Below are 23,800 nucleotides of genomic sequence, written 5' to 3' on the forward strand. Positions count from 1 at the left end.
GACGTAGCTTCTAGAACACCGTAAACATTAGTGATTAATCGAAAGTCATTTCTGCCAAAAATCAAAAACTCTGTTTTCGAACTTCTTGAACACCAAACGTAAATCAATCTTTTTAAAACGGGATCAATTGCAGTTGAAGAGGCATGGTTCCCAGCTCAAAGCAACTCCCAGAGTAACAAATAATGCAGAACTTACAGTCTTGAAGTTTCCGATGAGATATCCAATGCAGGGGACCATGAGGCTATGTGATAATCACACTTTCCAAAGTATAATAAAATCAATTTTGGAAGATGTATCAGTTACCAAGATATTCCAGAAGGAAAAAAAAAAAAAACTCTCCGGGAAATGCCCCGGGAGGATAGTACCTTCTATCCTTCGTCCACCATGGTTCTTGAGTTCACGACAAAGCGTGAGTACAAAGCACAACCAACCTCCATCTTCTCTAGTCGGCAATCAACAACCCTCCCTTTACCAAGCCACGCTTAAATAGTCTGGCCCAGCCAGGGAAGATGCGCGCGCATACCGCACCTACAATAAGAGATTTGACGGCAAGTTCATGACTGCTCAGAGACCGTGTAGCGGCAAAAAAAATAAATTTAGTCTTTGCCTTGGCGAAAGTCTAGTTTCACGAATTTTTAAGTTAGAAGTACAAAGTCGAAAGGGATGATACAAGAGGGGTTTTTCACTTTAATTATGTCACAACGCACATTAAGGAGAAGATATAGATCTTGATTCCCATAGGGAATCTGAAATATTTGTTCCGAATGAGTAAATTTATAATACCAATATCAATGGTCCGTTATTGGACATTATAAATTTTCCAGCTAACTCATTCCTGGTTGTCAGCGGTTCGCCCTTATGTGCTAGGCTGGGCTCATCAGATTGTACCTAGCACACCTACCAAGACGCTGGCTAGTGCACACCATGGAGGCCACTGCATAGGCTAATTGTAGCCACCAGCAGTGCCAATGCACTGTGAGAGACTTTGTCTCATTATCAAAAATTGATGCCTGCTTGGCCATCAGATGATATAGATGTTGACTCCCATAGGGAATCTGAAATATTTGTTCCGAATGAGTAAATTTATAATACCAATATAAATGGTCCGTTATTGGACATTATAAATTTTCCAGCTAATTCATTCCTGGTTGCCAGCCTGGTGTGCACTAGCCAGCGTCTTGGTAGGTGTGCGAGGTACCATCTGATGAGCCCAGCCTAGCACATGAGGGCGAAACGCTGGCAACCAGAAATGAGTTAGCTGGAAAATTTATAATGTCCAATAATGGACCATTTATATTGGTATTAGTAAGGAGAAGTACGGAGCGATGCTCACTTCATGACACACCCAGAAAGAAGAAGGCTCCCAACAGGTGGGGCGCTTAAGTAACTAAGCAAACGCCATTATGGCTAGGGGATTCCCTGGATATTCAAATACTCGCCTATCAGAGCTATTGTTAAATACAATGTCTTTGTAATTTACTAAAATTAATATCAGATGCACTCATGGTCACCAGATTACGGCTCAGACAATAGTTATAATTTATTCCTTACTATTTCTTGCTGTGAGACCTGTGGAAAACCCTCATTTTAACAGAACTGACCTCTCTCTCTCTCTCTCTCTCTCTGAACACAGTACACATATAACAATGTTGGTCATCCTGAAATTTAATTCTGCGCGGTCCAGAATTCATAGTAGCCACACCCTCACTTTGTAATTGGCTAAACACTCCTCGTGGCCTAACGATTTCTACATGTGCTGGGTTGTGCTGACTCTTGGTAAAACTGAACGTTTCCCACGGTCGCAGGCAAGCTTCGCGAAGTATACAGTGACATTCTGTCTTCCGGACTTCCGGTCTCAACTGTACTGCTTTTCTAATGCCTGACTCCAGTCCACGTTTGTAATACTGTTTAATATGCCAAAAGTACAATTTAATATTTAATTTGAGCCGTCAGGGTCTGGCGTACTACTGTAGTACTGAAAAGATGGAGTTGCTGTATCTTGTGGTGTGGAGAGGTTGTATCGGTGAGTGTGTAAGTTTTTTACCATGTTTCAAAATTATTGTTATTAGATGGGTGGTGAAACTGAACACAAATAGGAAGGTGAACACGAAGAGAATATTTGATGAAAAGAAGGCATAAGGAATTAAGAATACAGCACTGTTCAAGTTTTAGTCAATGAAGTTCATTGTGAGCCATTGTAACATGGTCAAAGTAACATAGGTTACATATATAGCGAACACACTTGTTTTTCACGTGTTGTAGTTTGTCTTTAAATTTGGCATTCAGGTCATTGTATGAGATGTCGCAGTAATCTAAATGAGGTAACCAAAATGCCAATGAGGCATTCTTTTAATACTCGAGGAAATATGCTGCAGAATCTTCTAAGTCAGTTAAGCGTCACAAATTCTTTCCTGCAAACTCTATTAATGTACTGCTTCCACAAAGGATTTTGTCTCTGATAATACCAAGATCTTTGACTGATTCACTGAACTCAATTGATGACTTTTGTTAAAGTGAAGTTGTTTATGATTCTTGAATGAAGTCGTGGGTGAGATCATTATAGCTTGAGATTTTATATTATTTAGTACTATTTCATGCATGTCAATCCAGTTACAAATTATTCATGAGTCTCTATTGAAATTTTAATTTCATCAGTTCACAGTGTACAGGAATAATTGTATATCATCAGCATACATGTGGTGTTTGCAGTTGCTAACTGATGATGTAATATCATTAATATAGATAGAAAATTGAAGTGGTCCTAAGACAGACTGCTATGACAGCAACCTCTATAGATTGCCGGTTGAATACCATTATTATTTCCTGTTTATGACTGCAGAGGTACAAGTTCATCCACCGGAGAATTTTGTTGAAAAAATGCTTAAATAGTTTTGAAAGTAGTATGTCTGTGTCTAATGAGTCAAAATCCTTGGAGAAGTTGACAAGAGTTAGTATCAAAGCTTGTCTTTTATCGATTGCATTGTAAAAGTCGCCTTTTTCCTGTATTTATGTGGCTTCCTTGTTATCCTACACTTCCTGCATCAAGACTGAAGATCTGTCAACACGGCCCTTCAAAGAGTGTTGATGCCATCCTTCCTGATGAAGCTGGTAAGAAGAAACAAGCTCATCAGGGGCTAAGAAGAGATGGATGTAAAAGAACATGGTTTGATGAGGGAAGAGCCTATCCATTCAAAGGTGGCAGTGTTTGAAGATGTGGAGATTATCTTTGTCCTTTTGTGTTTCCGTATTCATCCTTGCTTCATCTTTCTGATGCTCCCTCTTCTGACTCTGACCTACCATTATGTGTTCCTTTTCTTATTCCTATCTCTTTATATGTGACTAGCTGATGTACCCATGCTTCGCTACAGTATTCTAAACAGTAGGCTATACAGAATTCTAGGTTAGGTAGTGTAAACGTTGTGAGCAAGATTGTATTAAGTTGCATAGCTCTTAACGTTGCCCTAGAAACACGACGGGAAGTCACCAACATCTTTTCTCATATGAAGACTGGGTTAGGGAATTTTCATTGTAATGGTAGGCCAGCTTGCCTACCATCAGTCACAATCAGGTTGGGGAGTTTTCATTATAATGGCAGACACTCACTCTCCGCCTGCCTTTATAGATTCTCAGAAAGACTCCCTTAGTCGTTTTCCCATCTGAAATGAACATGGGTCATTACAATGACGTCGGTAGGAATGGCGCGATTAAAAGCAATGCTTTCATATGAAATACTCGATCAAATAAAAACCCCCACATTTTCTCACTTTTAACGAACAGTACTACGTTGCAGAACTAACAGCCCAAAGCTACAGAGCTGGAATGACCAAGACGCAGACATCCGTGATCCATATAGTGGATAGTACCAGGGCAAAAACTATGCCCGTTTACTTATCTGTTTCCTGGGAGTACCCGATGAGTCGGAAAATCTCAATTCACCACACTGGTGGGGGAAAGAACTATCTGACGTGGAGGCAATTTTTCCTCCAAGCCAGAGAAGAAACCACATCTTCGCTGCTAATTTGAAATAAAATGAATGTAGATTTAATAAAAGTGAAGAGGAAGAAGCTTTTCTTAAGAAACGGCTCTTTTCAGGGTTGAATTTTGAGTTATTTAGTGAATTGTGGTACTATAATTTGGAATAGGCCTAAATTGTAATTCTAGACCAGTTCTTACTACTACTACTACTACTACTACTACTACTACTACTACTACTACTAACTGAGCCTCTGACTTAAGTGTGCACACTGCTCGTTCAAAACAGCACGTCAAAGTAGGTATCGAATAGCAAGTGTACCTTGCTCTTGCTGTAAGAATAATTTCTGCATTCTTTTGCAAGTTCTACCATCAGATTTAGCTTACCACAAAAAAACATGCTAAACTTAAAAATCCATGGTATATGACTACATAAAATAAAGCTTTAAGTTGTGACCAATGTATTTTTATTTAAAATGTGAAAAATGTAAATCCACAGCCTGTTTTCAGTCATTCGACTGTGTCAGGAATGTAATGATAGAAGCCCCCATCTAGCGGCGAGGATAGGAAATGCCAGCTGCCAAAGCCTGTCTGGCGTGCTGCCGCCTGAGCCACAGAAGCATGTTTAAATGCGAAATTTGTGGCAAAATAAATATTCTGTAAAGCTTATCAGAATGTTTTTATATGTTTTATGTATATCTTTTTCTACAAACTTGAAAATAAAATGAAGGCTTTAGATAAAATAATGAGATGTACAAATCTTTTTCTTGTTACTAAGTCTGTATAAAACATTTTAACACCTTGAGCCAGTTTGATGTGAAGTGCTGGTTCATTCCATAGGACATTCATTGGTTGTAACATGTCTAGTGTAGTGAAAATTTCAAAACTTCTTTTATAGCAAATCTTTTTCTGTAAATTCATATTCTTTCTCATCTCTCCGCTGACATTCGTTCATATAATTCTAACACTGTTACCATTTACTTTTCTATGGGATGTTTAAATTAACATAAAAGTGTAATAATAGGCAAAATTGTAGGTATCTGCCAGAAGTTTCCTTGCAGAGAGTTTTGTTAATTTAATTGGCTGTATTATGATACGTAGGGAAAGAAAGTAGATACTTTTGAGTCTTTTAATATATTGCCGAACAAGTGTTTAATAGCTGGCAGGTATTACGTTTGTCCTGCATTACTAGCAAATGGTTTTCAGTTGTGCATTATGGTTGAAAGTTGCAAGGATTTTTTAGGTTATTTAGAGCATTCCTCTCTCATTCCAGGCATTCCCCATCCTACCTCAGCTACCTATTCTCTCTCCATCCTGGCTGTTGAAATATAATACTAAAATATTTGTGTCCTACCTCTTTCAAAGGTAAGTTGTAGCTTTTTCATTTCATTTAATTCTATTGTATGCATAACATTAAGTTTAACTCTTTCCGGTCTAACTGCGAGCATAGCTCGCAGCGGCCGAAATTACACTCAGGCCGCGCTGCGGGCATAGCCCGCATTCTGGTGGTTACATCGTGTTTCTTCGTGTATTAGTTATGAGAGTATTTAAGTTGATGGCCGTGTTATATGTCTGTCAGAGAATTTATGATATTTTCGATCAACACGCATAAGTAGATGTTGTCACTCGGTGAGCTCTAAGACATGGCTTCTCGCGGCAAACATCTGCTTGACGACAGTGATAATTTCGATATTTTATGATACATTATAAGTTTATGTGCAAATGAACATTATACTGACATATGAATTCGAAACAACTTCTTACATTTCATTACGATTGGAGTTCGTTTTACGGCCTAGAGCATGTTCCTGCGTATTTCAAATGTGCGTGAACACGTAAGATTGTCTACATATTAGTAAAGTTGACTGTTTAGAAGACTGTATTTTCTCTTTCTCGGAAGTCTTTTGTGGTAAATGGAACAATATTTTTACATTTGAGTAACTTCTAACAAAATTTATTAACTAAAATAAAATTTCATGAGAGCTCCCATTTTCATTGTTGTTGTTATTATTATTATTATTATTATTATTATTATTATTATTGAAAAAATATTATTTTTATATCATACTCATTATTGTTGTTGTTTTGTAATTGCAATGCACATTTTATATTAGCAAAATAGGGTAAATATAACAGTATTTCAAAAAACTGTACTTGCTTAGTTATCCGTCAGACCTTTTTTCCATTCGTTCCATTCGCAAAACATGGTATAATATATAAACAATTTTAAAATATCGAGTGATAGTTGACATAATACAAACAGCATTTTTCAAAACTAGATGCTCAAACAAGCACAAACAAAAAAAGAATCATGCAAATATCTCCTGCAGGTACAGAGATATAATGTTTTAAATATCCTTAAAATGCCCAGTGCAGAACGTTTGTTTGGGATATTAAGGCCCAGACTGGAATGGGTTAATAATCAAGGTAGAACAGGTAAACATTAGAACAACTTCAGTAATTTTGATTTTCTGTCAGTCTGTATCCAGTATGATTGTACCTTCATTTGGTGTTGAGCTAGAACAACTGACTATCTTGTCTTTCATTCCTGAAGATCATCTTGTGTACAAGTTTGGCAATGATCTTGGAGTAATTTTCCATATGTTGTGTTTCCCATATCAGAATTACCATACTGTGAATGTTGAACCATTGTGAAAAGTTCTGCGCCCAGCATAATAATCTCTGCCCAAATGTTTCTCTTCTTTGTTGCCTTACATTTAACACCTGTATTATGCGAGGGTTTTCATATGACCGGCTCGACGGAGAACCTCCTCCTTGGTGACATGATCTTTCTATGGTATCGTGAATATTCTGCAATAGGTTCACATTTCAAAAGCCGGTAGTCATTTCATTAATAAAGCCTTTAGTGTATCCATCCTTGTACACCATAAAGCAGCACTAGTAATACTTTACGACACGCCAACAGTTTTTGGATTGTTTATCCTAGTTGCATACAAAAATGTTTTAGTTTCAGAAACACACTTCTTGCACTGTTGATTTTGATATATATGAGGATTGGGGCAAAAGTCATGGCAACTTTGTTCTTGTAGATATGTGAACGGATCACAAACGTAGATGTGTCGTGTGGAAGTTCTGCAGGCATGTTGTGTATGCAGAACAGCAGATGGCTCTGTGGTAGCTGGTAGTAGAGCAGCGAGGGCTGTGAAATCAGTCAGTTAGTGAGTGTCGTGCGAGATGGAAGTAACCCATGTTGAGCAGCGCGCTTACATCAAAATAGCCGTTCTCCGAGGGAGAAATGCGATGGAATGTCACAGTGAATTAGTGGAAGCCCTTGGGCATAATGCCCTACCATACCGTACAGTAGCACGGTGGGTAGGAAATTTTCAGCAAGGACGTGTGTCAACCTCGGGGCGACCTGTCAGCGTGCGGACCGACGTGGCACATGCCGTCATCGAGCAGCTCCTGGATGAAGACAGACAATGGACATTACTGGAGTTAGAGAGGGCAAGTGGCATCAAGAAACGCACCGTCCACAGGATATTGCGTAATGAACTGCAACTGCGCAAAATCGCATCGCGGTGGGTACCGCATGCACTGACGGAAGTTCAAAGGTGGGTGCGCTATGCAATATGCTCCGACCACCTCGCACGCTAGCCACTAACGGCGATCAATTCTTGTCACGAATAATCGCCATCAATGAATTTTGGGCCAGGGCATACGAACCAGAACTGAAACGTCAGTCCGCGGAGTAGCGACATGCTGGATCACCAAGGAGGCAGAAGGTCCGTCAAAATCCTTCCCCGGTCAAATTGATGGTGATCGTCGCGTATGACGTCAGGGGTGTCATTGTTTGCCACTTTGTTCCACATGACAAAACAGTGACCGCACAGTATTACAGGGACTTCCTGGTGCGACAGGTACGACGTGGCGTTCAGAAGAAACATCCGGATCTTGTGGACAGTGCAATAATCCTGCACGACAATGCAAAACCACATAAGCAGAGTATGTAGAGCAGCTACTGCGACGTTGGGGATGTGAAGAATTGGAGCATCCACCGTACTCTCCTGACATTTCGCCCTGTGACTTTGATCTCATTCAAGAGATTAAGGAACCACTACGTGGCAGGTGGTTTGCAACACGAGAGGACATTGCTAATGCTGCGCGCCAGCAGGTGACCCAATTCACACATGGTGTGGCAAATGCTGAGGCAGAAGGTATTCAGCGCCTCCCACATCGTTGGCAGCATGTGGTGTCAGTAGCAGGGGACTACTTTGAGGGTCTTTAGGCCCAGGTTTGTCATGTCAACTTTATGTGTACTGTGTTGTCATTCTTTTGCACCGGGAAGACCATATTGCCCTGTATACTACTGTAATAAATTAGTGTGTTAAGATAGTTCAGTGCTATTCATTGTCCACACATGTAGTTAACACCTTGTCCTTTCGTCTATATAGTCACATTTTCCAACCGGACTGGTATCTTCAAGAAAAAAAATAGTTGCCATGACTTTTGCCCCAACCCTAGTATGTATATCTTTATCCCATCCTTATCTTGGCTAGCATCGTAGGTACTTTAAATGTGATACTTCTTCAGTGGTGTTTCCATGTAGATTGATAACAGAATTGGTGATTTTCTGCTTACTGATTACCATGAATTTGGTTTCCTGAATGTTTGTTTCAAGGCCAAACTTCTTCCTTACTTCACTGAAGCTGTTCAAAAGGAAGTAAAGGTTTTCTGAATTATCGGCTAGTATTGTGGTGTTGTGTATGGGGGATGGTAGTGTTTTGCTTTCTGTTGATCTTGATTCCTTTATCAGCTTCATCAAAGGAAGTTCATTGTCAAATCTCCTGGAAATTCACTATTGGCAGCTTGTGACATACTCAATATATGAATCCCCACCTTTAAAAAAACAATAATAACAATAATAATAATAATAATAATAATAATAATAAATCAGGCATGTTGGCTTATCAGTATTTCACCAGAAAATGTGGATCACTATTGGACCAAGAAGAGGAGCAAAGTTCTTGATTAAATTTCTCCTTCACGGTCTAATTTCTGATGGCCTATTGCATAATATACTCACAATCTGTTTATGCGTGTTTCCCATGGCACCCTCTGGTACAGCAGGTCCAGGACCTGCTGGCCGAATGTTGGAGTGCTAGCATCAGAATAATGTTTTTGTGGTTCCCAAGCCACATGGGTATAGTAGGAAACAATCTAGCTGAATAGGCCACTAAGGAGACGGCCACATTGCCCCCATTGGCTTACAAGGTTCCTGTCTGATTTTTGTTCTCAGCTGAGACATTCCACATGACAGAACAGTGACCGCACAGTATTACAGGGACTTCCTAGTGCGACAGGTACGACATGGCGTTCAGAAGAAACATTGTGAGATGGAGTGGTAGGCCACCCATCTTCCAGATAAACTGAGAATAATTAAAGGAATTATGAAGGTATAGAAGACCTCCCTTCAGGTTTCACAGAGAGAAGCAGTGGTATTATGTCATTTTCGGATCAACCCTAGTATAGCAGTCACTGCTACATGCTGAAGGGAGAAGCCTCTTCCCCAACCCCCCTGTGTGTACTTTTGACTGTCATTTGACCATATTACACATCCTCACAGAGTGCATGGACCTGACCAATGTACGCCGTAGTCTAAAATTTCCGAGTACTATTTCCCTCATTCTACGAGATGACGAGCAGTCGGCAGACCACCTCATCCGTTTTATGAGGGTTAGTGGCCTGTTTTTATCCATTTTGAACATGAAGGTTTCTTTCTATTTGTTTTTAATGTTGTTAACCCTGTTTTTTATACTTTTAACTCTGTTTTTACCTATCTATGTGTATTTCTAATGTTTTTGAAACTTTTACTTTAATGAAGTATATTATTTTGTTTCGAAGCCAATGCCTTATTCCATTTTATTAATACATTTTAATTTATTTTTGTAGATCATTTTATAAGAAAATAAGGCATTGTGAATTAAATCCACTTATTAATTTAAATTCATACTCATTTTCTTCATCTTTTAAATTCTAATCAGTGGGTAAATTTTAAATTGGAATTATAATGATTACACTTCATTTCATCTTGCATCATTAGGGGCCAGTGACCTAGATGTTAGGCCCCTTCAAACAACAATAATCATCATTATCTAATATACCCCACTCCATCACTATTTAGACCTGGAGTGGAAGGAAGTTATAAAGTAATGCACCAAATCTAATCCCATATTTAATTCAATGGTTGTGTAACAAGTAATCAGTATACATTGAAATGGTTCACCATACTGAAGGCCTGTGACTAGTGCTGTGACTTACACATTCACTGCTTATGGTGCAAGTTGAAGTCAGCTGTAATCATTTTGTGAACTCAGGTGATGACCCGTTTGTAAATGAAACTTGTATCTCCTCTAGAGCATCTTCCTATTCAGAGACAGATGCTTTTCACACCAATCTAAAGTAAACATTGAAGCAAATACCGCACACTCTTAAGTAGACATTTCTTTCAATGTTATCAACAACAATGCTGGGGCTATACCTTCATTAACGCCACTGCCGCTTCCTTCCCACTCCTAGCCCTTCCCTGTCCCATCGTCACCATAAGACCTATCTGTGTCGGTGCGACGTAAAGCAACTAGCAAAAAAAAATAAAAAAAATAAAAAGATAACAACATTGTGTTCTCTCAGTCAAAGTGGGATGGGTTTGTCACCTGTAATCTATATATATATATAAAAGATAAAAGAACATGTCCTGACTGACTGACTCATTCATCATTGCCGAGCCCAAACTAGTGGACATTAAGAAATGTTAATACAATAACAGCAGCAAAAAATGGAAAGGCCCCTGGCCCAGACAGCATCTGCACAGAACACCTGAAAGACTCTCTACCTGTCATGCTAGACTACTGGGTAGAACTATTCAACACATGCATGCACACTGGGGAAATTCCAGAGCAATGTAGATTGTCAACAATCAAAATGATGTTTAAGAAAGGAGGAATTGACAATCCTAATTCATATCAAGGTATAGGCCTCGAAAATACATCATTCAAAATCTTCATGAAAATCTTAACAATCAGGCTTGCAGAAGAAATAGACTCCCAGATACCAGAAAATCAATTCAGCTTCCGAAAGGGAAGAAGCACACTACATGCCGTAAAATACCTAATAGAATAAGTCCAAGATACATTGAGGCATCCAGGAAAGAAATATTTTGTAGTCTTCGTAGACTATCGTAACGCTTTTGACCTTGTTGATAGAGCAACACTCGTCCGGAAACTCGATTACCTAATAGGGGCTACAAATCCGATAGCAATCATAATCTCGAATATCCTCAAAGATAACTATGTCCAAATATCAGGCAACATAACCCTATCCAAAAACGTAACCCAAACAAACGGAGTCCTACAAGGTGACCCAATCAGCCCAATTTTATTCAACATCATGACAGCAGACGTCACAGAAATAATCATAGATACCTCAGCATTGCTTATACTTTACACAGATGATACGGCAATAGGCTCAGAAAACATAGAAGAGCTCCAAGAGGTCCTCAACAGGCTGACATCATGGGCAGAAAAAAACGGTTTGCAAATAAACTGCAACAAAACTAAACAAATGACCTTTAGGAAAGGAGGAAAACATGCTCCTAAAAATACAATAACCCTGCACAGCAAACGTCTAGAAGTAGTGCCGAAATTCAAGTACCTTGGAGTCACCCTCCAAACTACTCTTAACATTCTACAATATCCACGTCAAAGAAAGAGCAGCCGCAGCAATAAAAGCCATCTACAACATTCAACAACCTCAACAAATATCATTGGGTACAGCAATGCTACTGTTCAGGACAGCCATATCACCAATAGCAACCTATGGGATTAGCATCACCTGGGACAATAGAAAACGTCAAGGCCCGATATCTCAAGAGAATTCTAGACATTGGGAAGTCAGCCCCTTCAGGGTTAGCATATGTTCTAACCAAAGAGGACTACTTCATTGACGATATTAAAACACAGTTTTGTCTACCAGACACCAAGCCCTATGAGAATGCACGCCAAACTTTAAACTAGAAAAGAAATGCTATTTGGTCCGACTTCTACTCCACGGACGCCATAATGACAGAAGAGTGGAAACAAACAAATTACAAGCTACGGCACGTAATTACACGTTGCACCACTCACGGATTTCACCACTGATTCTGCCAAACCAAAAACTTCCACCAGCCGAACGAAGACTGTATATGTAACCTGTGCAACGATCATTGTGAAAGATACCATGCACAAAACTGCAAAATGAAGACAACCTCAATAATAAGAATGGCATTAGCATAGTTGACCATCTGTACAAAAATTGTTTTTGCACATTGTGCGCTTTTCATTTAATAATAATAAAGAAAAGAATATTGCAATGTATGTGCTCGCTAAGGGAGGATTTTTTGATATTCCGTTGTTAACGGGGTGAATTTTTAAAATGAGTTTATCTATATCTCAAAACTTAAGTTTACAGATGTAGAAATTGGTGTTTAGAATCTCCTTTAAAAATAAAGAAACACTTTTTTTTTTTCTTCAGAAAATCCCCCTGGAAGGGGTGAAAAAGGGATTGAATGCCTTTAATGAGAATACTTATATCTCAGAAACTGAAGATATTATAGACCTGAAAATTGTTATTTGGAATCTCCTTTAAAAATAAAGCAACATATTTTTTGTTCTTGGAAAATCTAATTAATGGGGGTTAAACAGGAGTGACAAATGGGGTGAATTTTTAGAAAGACAAAATCTACAGTATGTCTCAGAAATACAAAATGTTACAGGTGTAAAAATTGGTATTTGGAATCTCCTGTAAAGGTAAAGAAACATAGGTGATTTTATTTTCGGAAACTCCACTTAAGGGGAACTAAAAAGGGGGTGAAATTTTAAAATGAGCATGTCTACAGTATATCTCAAAAACTTAACATGTTACAGAAGTGAAAAATGGTATTTTTAATCTCTGTTAAAAATAAAGAAACATGTATTTTTTGTTTTTGGAAAAACCACATGGGTGGAGGGTAAAAATGACTGAAAATGAGGTTGAATTCTTTTTATTAAGATATACTGATCTCAAAAACTGAAGGTGTTACAGATGTGATAATTGGTATTTGGAATCTCCTTTAAAAATAAAGAAATCTGTATTTTTTGTTTCAGGAAATCCACTTAGAGGGGGTAGGGGGTGAATTCAAAAATTAGTTGAATTATTTGTATGACAATACTATTATCTCAAAAACGAAAGATGTTGCAGATGTGAATATTGGTATTTGGAATCTGCTTTAAAAGTAAAGGAACACGTATCCATTGATTTTTGGAAAATCCAATAAAGTTGGAGGGGGGTGAAAGAATTGAAGAATTAATTGAATTAATTGTGTGAGGATACTTAAATCTAATCAAAATTTTAAGTAAGTAACACATTTGTGTCTTTTCATGCCTAGTTGCCATAATCATTACGACATCCAGTCTACATAGTCCGACACAATGGTTAGCCGGTTCAGGTCCTGTGGTTACATGTAATTAATCTCATAATGGAACCATATTGAAGATGATATATTAAAATTATGAAATTCTTTTATTTACAACCACCTATTCAATACATTACTATACACTAATAGAATTATAGTATAACCATGAAGTGTCTTAAATAATGGGACATGTTTCGTTCGCCATAACGAACATCGTCAGCCATTAATGCACAAAGACTAGGTCAGGGCCCTGCGCTTAAAAATGATGAAAATAGTATCCTCATATCAAAAGAGTAACCATGTCGTAATAAAAAAGTTATAATTAACGATCGACACAATATAACATTAGACTTAAGATTGTAACAAAATATGTGCAAATTAAAAACAAGTATTTGTCGTGGAATGCATTAACGATGGCAATCTTTGGAATTAAAAATAATCATGGGGTTGTTAAAGTATGAGAGTAGACATTGTGGACATCAAAAGAGCTTGATAGCTGCAGTCGCTTAAGTGCGGCCAATATCCAGTATTCGGGAGATAGTAGGTTCGTATCCCACTGTCGGCAGCCCTGAAAATGGTTTTCCGTGGTTTCCCATTTTCACACCAGGCAAATGCTGGGGCTGTACCTTCATTAAGGCCACGGCCGCTTCCTTCCCACTCCTAGCCCTGTCCTGTCCCGTCGTCGCCATAAGACCTATCTGTGTCGGTGCGACGTAAAACAACTAGCAAAAAAAAAAAAGTTTCTGACATGTTCCAGAATGGCGTCAAAGTGGAGGTATGGACCACACAGGCCAGAATTATATGAAGTGAACTATAATTTTAAACTTTACAGGAGGCCAAGATTGAGTAAAGAGCGCACAATTTCAAAGGCTGTGAGTAGAGAACATAAAAATATCAAGTGGATTGTTTGAAAAGAAACAAGTAAATATTAATATATTATTATTACACTAACTAATCTGCTGCAATACTGGACAGACACGAAACATTTCGGCTGCATCAAACAAGCAAGATATTAGCCAGTGGTATGTTCCGAGCTGTCAGTGGAGAGATGGCGTGGGAGGACATCAGTAGACAAATAAGTTTGGATGGTGTCTTTGAAAGTAGGAAAGATCACAATATGAAGATAAAGTTGGAATTCAAGAGGACAAATTGGGGCAAATATTCGTTTATAGGAAGGGGAGTTAGGGATTGGAATAACTTACCAACGGAGATGTTCAATAAATTTCCGATTTCTTTGCAGTCATTTAAGAAAAGGCTACGAAAACAACAGATAGGGAATCTGCCACCTGGGCGACTGCCCTAAATGCAGATCAGTAGTGATTTATTTATTTATTTATTTATTTATTTATTTATTTATTTATTTATTTATTTATTTATTTATTTATTGAAGTTAAAGGAAATACTCAAATATTACTCGTTCTAAAGAAGAAGATACGGCATAATACACAGTATTCAATACAGAAGAAAGCAATCGCTGCGTGAAATAAGGAGATTTGAATTAAATATGCTCACCAACTGGACAGACAAGGAGCGAAACGACACGTTGAAGCTTATTAATAGGGCTCGGATGTTTAGGAAAAGTCATATTTTTTCTTTGTCTCTATTTTCTTGTCTGATTGGATTTCGGTGCAAATCAGGTGATTATCGTCACAATTAAGTGATTTTAATTTGTCATATAAATGCATATTTTGGCTGTTTTTTTGCCATAAGGTCATATTTTGAGCTATTTTAGTAGAAACGTCATATTTTGGTCATATTTCGGCAGTTTGACGATAGCTGTAAGTGCGCAAAATCATCTTCAACTTACCGAATGCGAACTAGTGTTCACAAAACTGCTTCTCGGTATCACGCTGTTAATACAATTGGAATACCCTTTGTATACAATGAAGGTCATAGACCTCTCCCTAACTAACCTGCTGTACTCGGCAACTCGGTCTCCCAGGTAGAGACAGAAATAATCCGGAAAATCCCGTCCCAGCAGTGAGCTAATTGCTTCTGGTAATCGCTCACTTGACTTTGTTCATATATTAGAACCTCAACCTCCTTTCACTTACACAAGCGTCAGTTTACAGTAAATCATAACCCAGCACACATTCCAGTATGCCTGAGGAAAAGTTTACTAGTGTTAAGTTACGAAGCTTAGAGAGGAATATTTCTGTACAGACGGTTTAGTTCTATTTTGCAAGGTGTGTGCAGTGAAAGTCGTGGCTGAAAAACGTTTGAATGTGCAACAATATCATAGCACGGCTAAACACAGCAGCAATGTCAAACGTCACTATGTCGATAAGAAGAGGCTGCAATTGAAATTCGATAAGGCTGTTACATCTTCAGCGATGGACAGATGTTTGGATTTTTCAAAGGAACTTTGTGAGATGATGGTGTCTGCAAACATTCCTCTAAACAAGGTAACAGTCCCCATTTCAAGAATTCCTGGAGAGATACACTAAAAAATCTGTTCCTACAGAATCAACACTGTGAAAAAACTATTTATCGCTTTGCTTTGAAGATACTCTAAATCAAATACGACACAGTGTAGCGGACAATAAGATTTGGATATCTATTGATGAGGCGACGGACACTGTTCGTGACAGTGTAAAACTTCAAACTGTGCTTAATTGAAATGATGGTTTTCATCGTGTGTGCAAGATAAATGATGGTCTTAGAGGAGAAGGTACCAGTACACTTCGAGATGAGTGCATACTCGACAGCAGTGATTTAACATTATTTAAATATGCACCAATAACGTCTTGTGACGTAGAAAGGAGCTTCTCTTCTTAAAAGAATGTGTTAAGTGATAATCGGAGGTCTTTCGCGCCTGATGCTTTGAAGATGAATCTTGTCATACACTTCAATTCCACCCGCGGAGAAGAATGAAAAAGGTATATGAGTTTGCACTATAGGCTCTGACGCCCTACCATAATGTATTGAAAGACATCTACTTAATTTGTTTCTTGGTGCTCAATTTAAACTTTAATGCATTTGAATAATGTTAATGAAATCTGGGCTTAAACATTCCAAAATATATATTTTTAAGTAGATTGATTTCTAGTTTTCTCGTATTTCAAACCACCAATGCAGGGTGCAAACAGGTTTTGGCTTTTAAAATGTTGTGTGATCTGATACTCTTAGCGAAATTAGTACTCTATAGGTATGTATTCACAAAAGTTTGATAAATGAATCAAGGATAATAGACTGTGAATAATTGCTGCACATGTATATTCAGAACTAATATTAAAGTAAGAATAACGAATTTAGTTAACAAATATGTATCAGAGGAATTGCCATTTCGATTTATAATTTATTTTTATATGACCATATTTTGATTAATCATTTTTGGGTCATATTTTGTAAATTTTACATCATATTTCGTCACTTTTGAGGTCATATTTGCTTGCTTATTTGGACTATTTTTAGGTCTTAAACATCCAAGCCCTACTTATTAAGAATAGAGATTGGAGGACAGAAAAATAACCAAAATCATTACCAAGAAGCAAAATTAAGAGATTCTTAAGCCTCAAAAAACAGAATTATTATATAAAATTATATAAGTTATAAAAATTAAGGCAAAGAAGAGATCGAAGATACACTGAACCCAGTGTTAAATATTTTGGGAAACGTCAGCTCAATAAGCTAATACAAGAGTATTGACGAGATATTTGATTTTCAAGAAGCATTAAAATGAACTCTTACTTGTTGGGAATATTTTATGTTAACACTAGCGCAAGAGAGAAGATGATTATGAATTGCTATTTTCAAGGTGGACCAACCTGGAGGTGAATATGTAACCAGCCAGCCAACCAAACTTGATGAAGGAGAGGACTCCAGCTGACCCATAGTATCCAGCCAGCCAATGACTACAGATGTAGCGCCGAGAGCATCATACGTCATATGTCAACCTTCGTTTGTTCGCTGCTATGTGCCTTTTGACTGGTTCAACTTAAGACTCGCGATAATTCAATGAACTCTATTTTAACTCTTGTTTTTACTTAATTCGAAGGAATTCCATCCTCACAATATTTAATCCACACTTCACGCATTGATGTATATTTTAATGTCCACAATGTCTATTTGTCATACTTCAACAACCCCATGATTGTTTTTAATTCCACAGATTGCCATCGTTAATGCATTCCACGACAAATACTTGTTTTTAAGTTGCACATATTTTGTTACAATCTCAAGTCTAGTGTTATATTGTGTCAATCGTTATCACTTTTTTATTATGACATGGTTACTCTTTTGATATGAGGATACTATTTTGATCATTTTTAAACTCGGGGCCCTGACCTAGTCTTAGTGCATTAACGGCTGATGGTGTTCGCTATGCCGAACGAAACGTGTCCAATTATTTAAAACACTTCATGGTTATACTATAATTCAATTAATGTATTGTAATGTGTCAAATAGGTTGTTGTAAAAAAACATTCAGTCCCTGTAGGTCAAAAAACTTACCATCAGAATGTTGACAGCAGGGTAGGAGAGGTGGTAGTATAAAATTTCTAATTGCTAGATTGAATACCAAAAGCCTAGATTTAATTCCAGACCTCTCTTCAGTGTTCATGTGAATTGAGGGCATATGACGCTGTTAATGGCGATTCATCCATCGGATGGGGATGTTGAGCCTTGAGCCGTACCTTTCACGGTGTTCGACAGGATTAGGATATGTACTGGCACGGTGTTTCACCCTCTCCATTCTTACTATCGTGTATCATGTGATTCATTTCATCTCATTAACTACTCGGATAAAGCTGATGTCAGGAAGGGCATCCGGTTGTAAAAACTCACTACAAAGATTACGTCTTAATTCTTCTTTACCAGTCTGCTCTGAATCATCTCTTACTTATTCCCCGAACTTGCTTCATTGCAATTAATGTTCTATTGTTGGCCTGCATGATGTGTTTTTCTGCAGTTAGGATTTTGGTAAATAGGTACCCAAGGTATTTGAATTCATTGACCTTTCCTATTGTTTTGTCTCTTCATTTCCACTTGTTCTTCATTTTCTTGCTTTGTGTTTCTTTTTTTTTTTAAGACAAAAAATTTTTTTTAGGTGTTCCGTTTTAGGTTTATCATTTTGGTATACTGGGTGAAGGCTTCTAGCATCTGTTTCATCTCTCTCATCTGCATATTCCAGCAAATAAATAATGTTGTATCTGATGGTTATACCTCCCACATGGGTTTCATTGCAGGAATTTCTCTAGGTTTGCTGTTAGTGTAGTGAGCAGTGGGCTGAGTGGGCATCTTTGTCTGACCCTTTTTTCAATCCAGAACTCTTCCGACATGTTATCGTGTACTTTTACTTCATATGACATTTTATGGCAGATTGCTTTGATGCTGTTCACTAGATGTTTGTTAATGTTGAGATCTGCTAATGATTTCCAAAATCATTTTCTGTCGACTGTGTGAAAGCCTGTTGTAGAGTGTGTGAATAAAGCGCACAATTTCCCCACTTAGATATTTCTCTTCCTGCTATTAAGTATATATATGTTACACTCCCGTTTTTCATGAGTATTTGTTCTTGTGTGGGCACTTTTTCGCAGATTGTGCCACTCTGAATGCAGATTTTTTTTTTTTTTTTTTAATTTATTTATTTTTTTTTTTTTTTGGGAATTCTAGCCACCTCCCAAAATATTACACATTCACACACAACTAAATTAGCGCTTTCACTGACAGTCAATTTCACTTTGCATATGTTATAAAACAAGACTGAAAAAACCTGTCAATTAGATAATTTATGTCCACTGATCTGGTATTAACTTCACCAACTATATAAATAACAGTGTCACTACTTCTTAAACTACTCGCCATGAAGTTAATAAACATTCATAACATTACCGGATGGAAGCTGTCGCTCAGCTGATTGTAGACACCAGTCAAGCACACGCATATACAGGACTAAGCTAACATGACGCAACTTCCCGACCACTGTGACAAGGGTTTCTCCTCTTTGATTTTAACAAAATAAGTATTAAAATTCTACTTATAACCAAAGGAAAGAAACTGGGGAGTGTGCGCGAAGAAATTTGAAAGTTGAAATTTAATTGCTTAAGCTCCTTCCTTTTCCAAATCCTGATTGTGTTTCCCTACCAGAACTATTGCATAAATCTTGTATGTGGTATTAAGAAGTGTGGTGCCTCTGTAATTTTCCATGTGTTATCATCCTTTATATATATGTGCGATGATTCCTTTCCTGCATGTGCTAGCAAAAGCCTAGCTCCTGTTATTATACCCTTCAGTGCTTGTTTCACATTCTCTGTAGCTTATAGCGAAGCTTCATTTTTGATACCATCATCTTCTGTTAATTTCTTCTTTGTTAAGCTACTTTTTTCGTTTTTCTATCTCTTCATCTGACAGCTCCGGCATCTCATCTGAGATCCGTTCTTGTACCATGATTTCTCTATGGTTTCCTTGTTCTGCCTCCTTCTAGTCTCAACGTGTCCATAGTTATGCTTTGCTGGGTCTTGTTTTCTGTTTCCTTTCTCTGTTAAAGTACTTCCATACTTCTGATTCTGAAGTTCATTATCTCTTCTCCATATTCTTTTGTTTTGTTTTCTTCTTTCATTTTCTGTAACAATTTGTATTCTTTCCTCTGTTTGTGAAGTTTTGTTGAATTTTCATGTTTCTCACAGCATATTAATCCTATTAATCATAGTTACCATCACAGTTTTACCTTCAAAGGTAGAGAAGTACATAAATACACAAAGTTGAAACTTTTAACTTGCTCAGATAGCTTTCTTTCCCCTCTGAATATATTTCTTTGGGAATTGCAGAAACTGTATGGTACCATAGTCTCTTAAAAACAACATATCAACTGTGTTCGTTATCTTTGCTCTTTTGAGGATATGGTAGCTGAATGACATCATCACTAGCCACTCAAGTGGTCACGTTTTGAATGTCGATCAAAGCATGTGGAATTTTTTAGGTGAGGTTTCGTCCCTGTGGTTGGATGTAGGATTTTGCATACTGTAAAACTGGAGGTCTAATGGCTTTTCCTTCCTCTTTCATGTTCACCTGTCATCCTACCTTATTTATAGCCTCAATGAAGTACAGCTCTTATAATCATGTGTGCATATTTGTTTCAGATCCCTGAACTGACCAGCAGCCATTCAAAGGAGGGTGGTTCTCTCTGCCAGTGTCTCCTTCAGTTCCTGGGACTAATTACCGGTACAGGCATCATGTTAGCAATTGCAATCTATGAACATGACCTCAAAACAGTTTTCACTCATGACTAGGTGAATTTGCATTGCTGTGGTAGTCAAGATGACTGATGTGTGATTAACACAGTTTTATGTTTGAAAGAAAGTTGTGTTGTGGGTGTGTACAGTTGTGACGCATCGAATCTTGATACTAAGATTTTTTTTAGCAAAAAACACTTAATGTGTCAGATAGCTCCAGCATGAATGATATTCTAACACATGTTAGTGAGCAGAAAAGTGCTTTGACTCCTGGAGAACTATTAATGTGGCTACAAATGAAACCCTAAAATAATATTGCCTTTGTCAGAATTATCATCTGATTTAATTATATAGTTCAAAGTGGACAGAAATATGTTGTAAATGTGGACTTCAAGCTGAAAAAGTGATTTTAACCGTTTGTGATTTCTCATGGACAAAATAATTTTTAAAAAGTAAATACTGTTTCTTGTAAAAAAAGATGTTCCTTAAATATGTCATTGCAGCAGCAATTATATTCATTTGATGACTGCTCTGGAGATTGTTTGTGTAAATGTGTGTGTGTTTTTTTTTTTTTTTTTCTCATGACATGCTTTGCAGGGTCCTTACTCTTCCCTCTTCTAAGTCTTCCTGGTTTGCATCATATACAGCCTCATCCTGCAGGGCATGTAATTTTTTTTAAATTATTATTATTTGCCTCTGTAATACAGCTGCCTTTGTACTTACCTACTACAGTATTGCTGCTTATCTGAACATTATATGAATGGAAAGTATTTGTACACTATTTTATGATGCCAAAAATATCACAAAGTGTGAAATAAAATAATAATACTCATCCAGTTGTTGTGGTGTTCTATTGTAACAGTCATAGTATCCGCACTAGGAAATCTAGAAATCGGTGTTAAACTGAAGAATACAAGCTTCAAAGAAAAGCCAGCCAGGTTTTATACAATTTACAGAATAAAATTTAGTTCCTATATGAATCTGAATCCAGACTAAACATAATCCTGGGAGAAATCCAAGCAGTTCCAAGTAGAGGAAATGTTCCGATAATAATCAAGCAAAATGACCAAAAAATTTCTACTGTGTATGTTTAATGATAAGAGCTCCATCTGGAATAATATTTAGATCCCAGTGAAGAATGTTTTACTGGAAAGGTAGGTACACAAATTGTCTGAAGTAGGGAACAGGGTTGAAATTAGATTTTGTCAGTTTCTTTTTTTACCCATTAGAGATTTGTTTTCATTCTTAAAGCTTGTCTGTACTTCTGAATTTAACCTCAAATTCTAATGTGGCATTATCAACTAAAACCTCCACTTAGGCATCTCTTATACATACTAGGGCTTGTCGTCATAATGGCATTGACATCATGACATCCTCGCTCTCTCCTCACTTCACTGTTTTTTGCCCATAACGCTGATGGGCGACAGTGGTAACAATGTCACTGCCAATGTCACACATATATAGTGCAGTAACTGCAGTGTGAATGAACATTACTATGAGCCATGATGCCTCCAGGAACGCCTTAGGCCTCTGATGGTTACTGATAGTGGCCGGTTAAGTTCTGGCTTACCAGAAATCATTCTTGGTGACGGGGTTGGGTCATGCAACAACCTTAATACTTATTACCGTCAATGTCAAAATTATGGATAAGATGTGTAGGTTATTGTTTATAACAAAATTATTGATAGTGAATGGTTAGGTCCTATTCACATGAAAGCTCTGTATGTGACAAAAATCACAACATGCAGCAATCATATCCACCATCGCAATATCAATCGAATTATATTTTCTTATCTTCTATAGAACTAACAGATGTCCTTCTGTTAAGCTCTTTAGAGGGGTAGGTATTATCGAAGTGCATGCTAATAATTGATTTTTTCTCTTCTCACCCAGTTGACTAGATTTTGTGGCACTGACAGTTAATTTTGGTAATTGTTAAATTATGGGAGTTTGAGGAAGTATATGCATTCTCGTGATTTTGCTGAGGGAGGAGGGGGGGGGTACTTTTATTTTTTGTTTTTACTTCCTCTACGTCTGTTTTTTTCCCTTCTGTCAATTTTGATTATTTATTCACCATATGTCTTGTATTTCAACTGTTTGTGTGAAATTATGATTCTGAAATCCATACCCAAGACGTCGCGGAGTTGTGCACATTGTTGAAGACCAATGTTAAGAAAAAAAGGGGTGGGACACGACCTGGAGGTGATATTGTGTTTTTGAGTTCCTATTTATCTAGGGACAGTGCAATTCTGGGTTCAAAACACCCAGGGAAATCCTGCCAAGTTTCCTGTGTGGCGTTGCACTGTCGTATTCGAGGAATGAGGAGGTGAGATACGATCAGAGGCCTACCTAATAAACAGTGATAGGCATGCAGTTCAGTGTTGTAACTAGCGAGATAGCAGCTGAGAGCAAGCAGTGAGGCGTGCTTGGAGCTGTCACTATCTGCACTCCTCCACTTGGGCTTTCTATAGCCCTGGCAGTGCTGCGTGATACAGTATACAGTACCTGGATGGATTATAGGGCATGTCAGTGTCATTTCTGCACCAATTACCTTTCTTCATCCTGAATGATGTACAGAATATCTTCCTCAGAATACTATTGCATGCTTGCTTCACACTAACAATCCCATTTTTCGAGCCCCACTGTCGACAGCCCTGAAGATGGTTTTCCGTGGTTTCCCATTTTCACACCAGGCAAATGCTGGGGCTGTACCTTAATTAAGGCCACGGCTGCTTCCTTCCACTTCCTAGGCCTTTCCCATCCCATCGTCGCCATAAGACATATCTGTGTCGGTGCGACGTAAAGAAAATAGAAAATAGCAACAATCCCATTTGTCCTAATTCATTTTCTACATCATGTAAGATTCTTCACCATGTTTATGAATTTCACAAAATTCTTCTTCTTGCAGTGTGAAAAGGGGGCTCTGCCTCAGCTGCAAATTAATTATAAAATATATTGTGGTTCCACCTATTCAACACAAGAAAACTTAATAATGCATGGTTACATTATAAGTCAATCACAATCGGGACCAGTTTCGACCTCTAGTCAGGGTCTTCTTCAACCTGTCGTTCAAAAGGTGCAAGGTGACGAAAGTTCCATATCACATAAAAAGATGCAATGGGTATTCAAAGGTCTTATAAATCTTGATTTACCGAGCTCGATAGCTGCAGTCGCTTAAGTGCGGCCAGTATCCAGTATTCAGGAGATA

The 23,800-nt window shown here is 37.8% G+C and overlaps 1 protein-coding gene across 1 annotated transcript in view; it reads left to right on the plus strand.

Moving 5' to 3' along the window:
• Window positions 1-21,424, plus strand: part of LOC136874059 (zinc transporter foi) — a 360,167-nt gene extending 338,743 nt beyond the window's left edge. The window contains exon 9 of the mRNA XM_067147570.2: window positions 20,500-21,424. Within this exon, the coding sequence (XP_067003671.2) occupies window positions 20,500-20,649 (150 nt within the window). The 3' untranslated portion in view covers window positions 20,650-21,424. The remainder of the gene's footprint in view (window positions 1-20,499) is intronic.
• The last annotated feature ends 2,376 nt before the right edge of the window (window positions 21,425-23,800 follow it).

This window comes from Anabrus simplex, chromosome 5, assembly GCF_040414725.1.
Source record: "Anabrus simplex isolate iqAnaSimp1 chromosome 5, ASM4041472v1, whole genome shotgun sequence".
NCBI classification, from domain to species: Eukaryota; Metazoa; Arthropoda; class Insecta; order Orthoptera; family Tettigoniidae; genus Anabrus; species Anabrus simplex.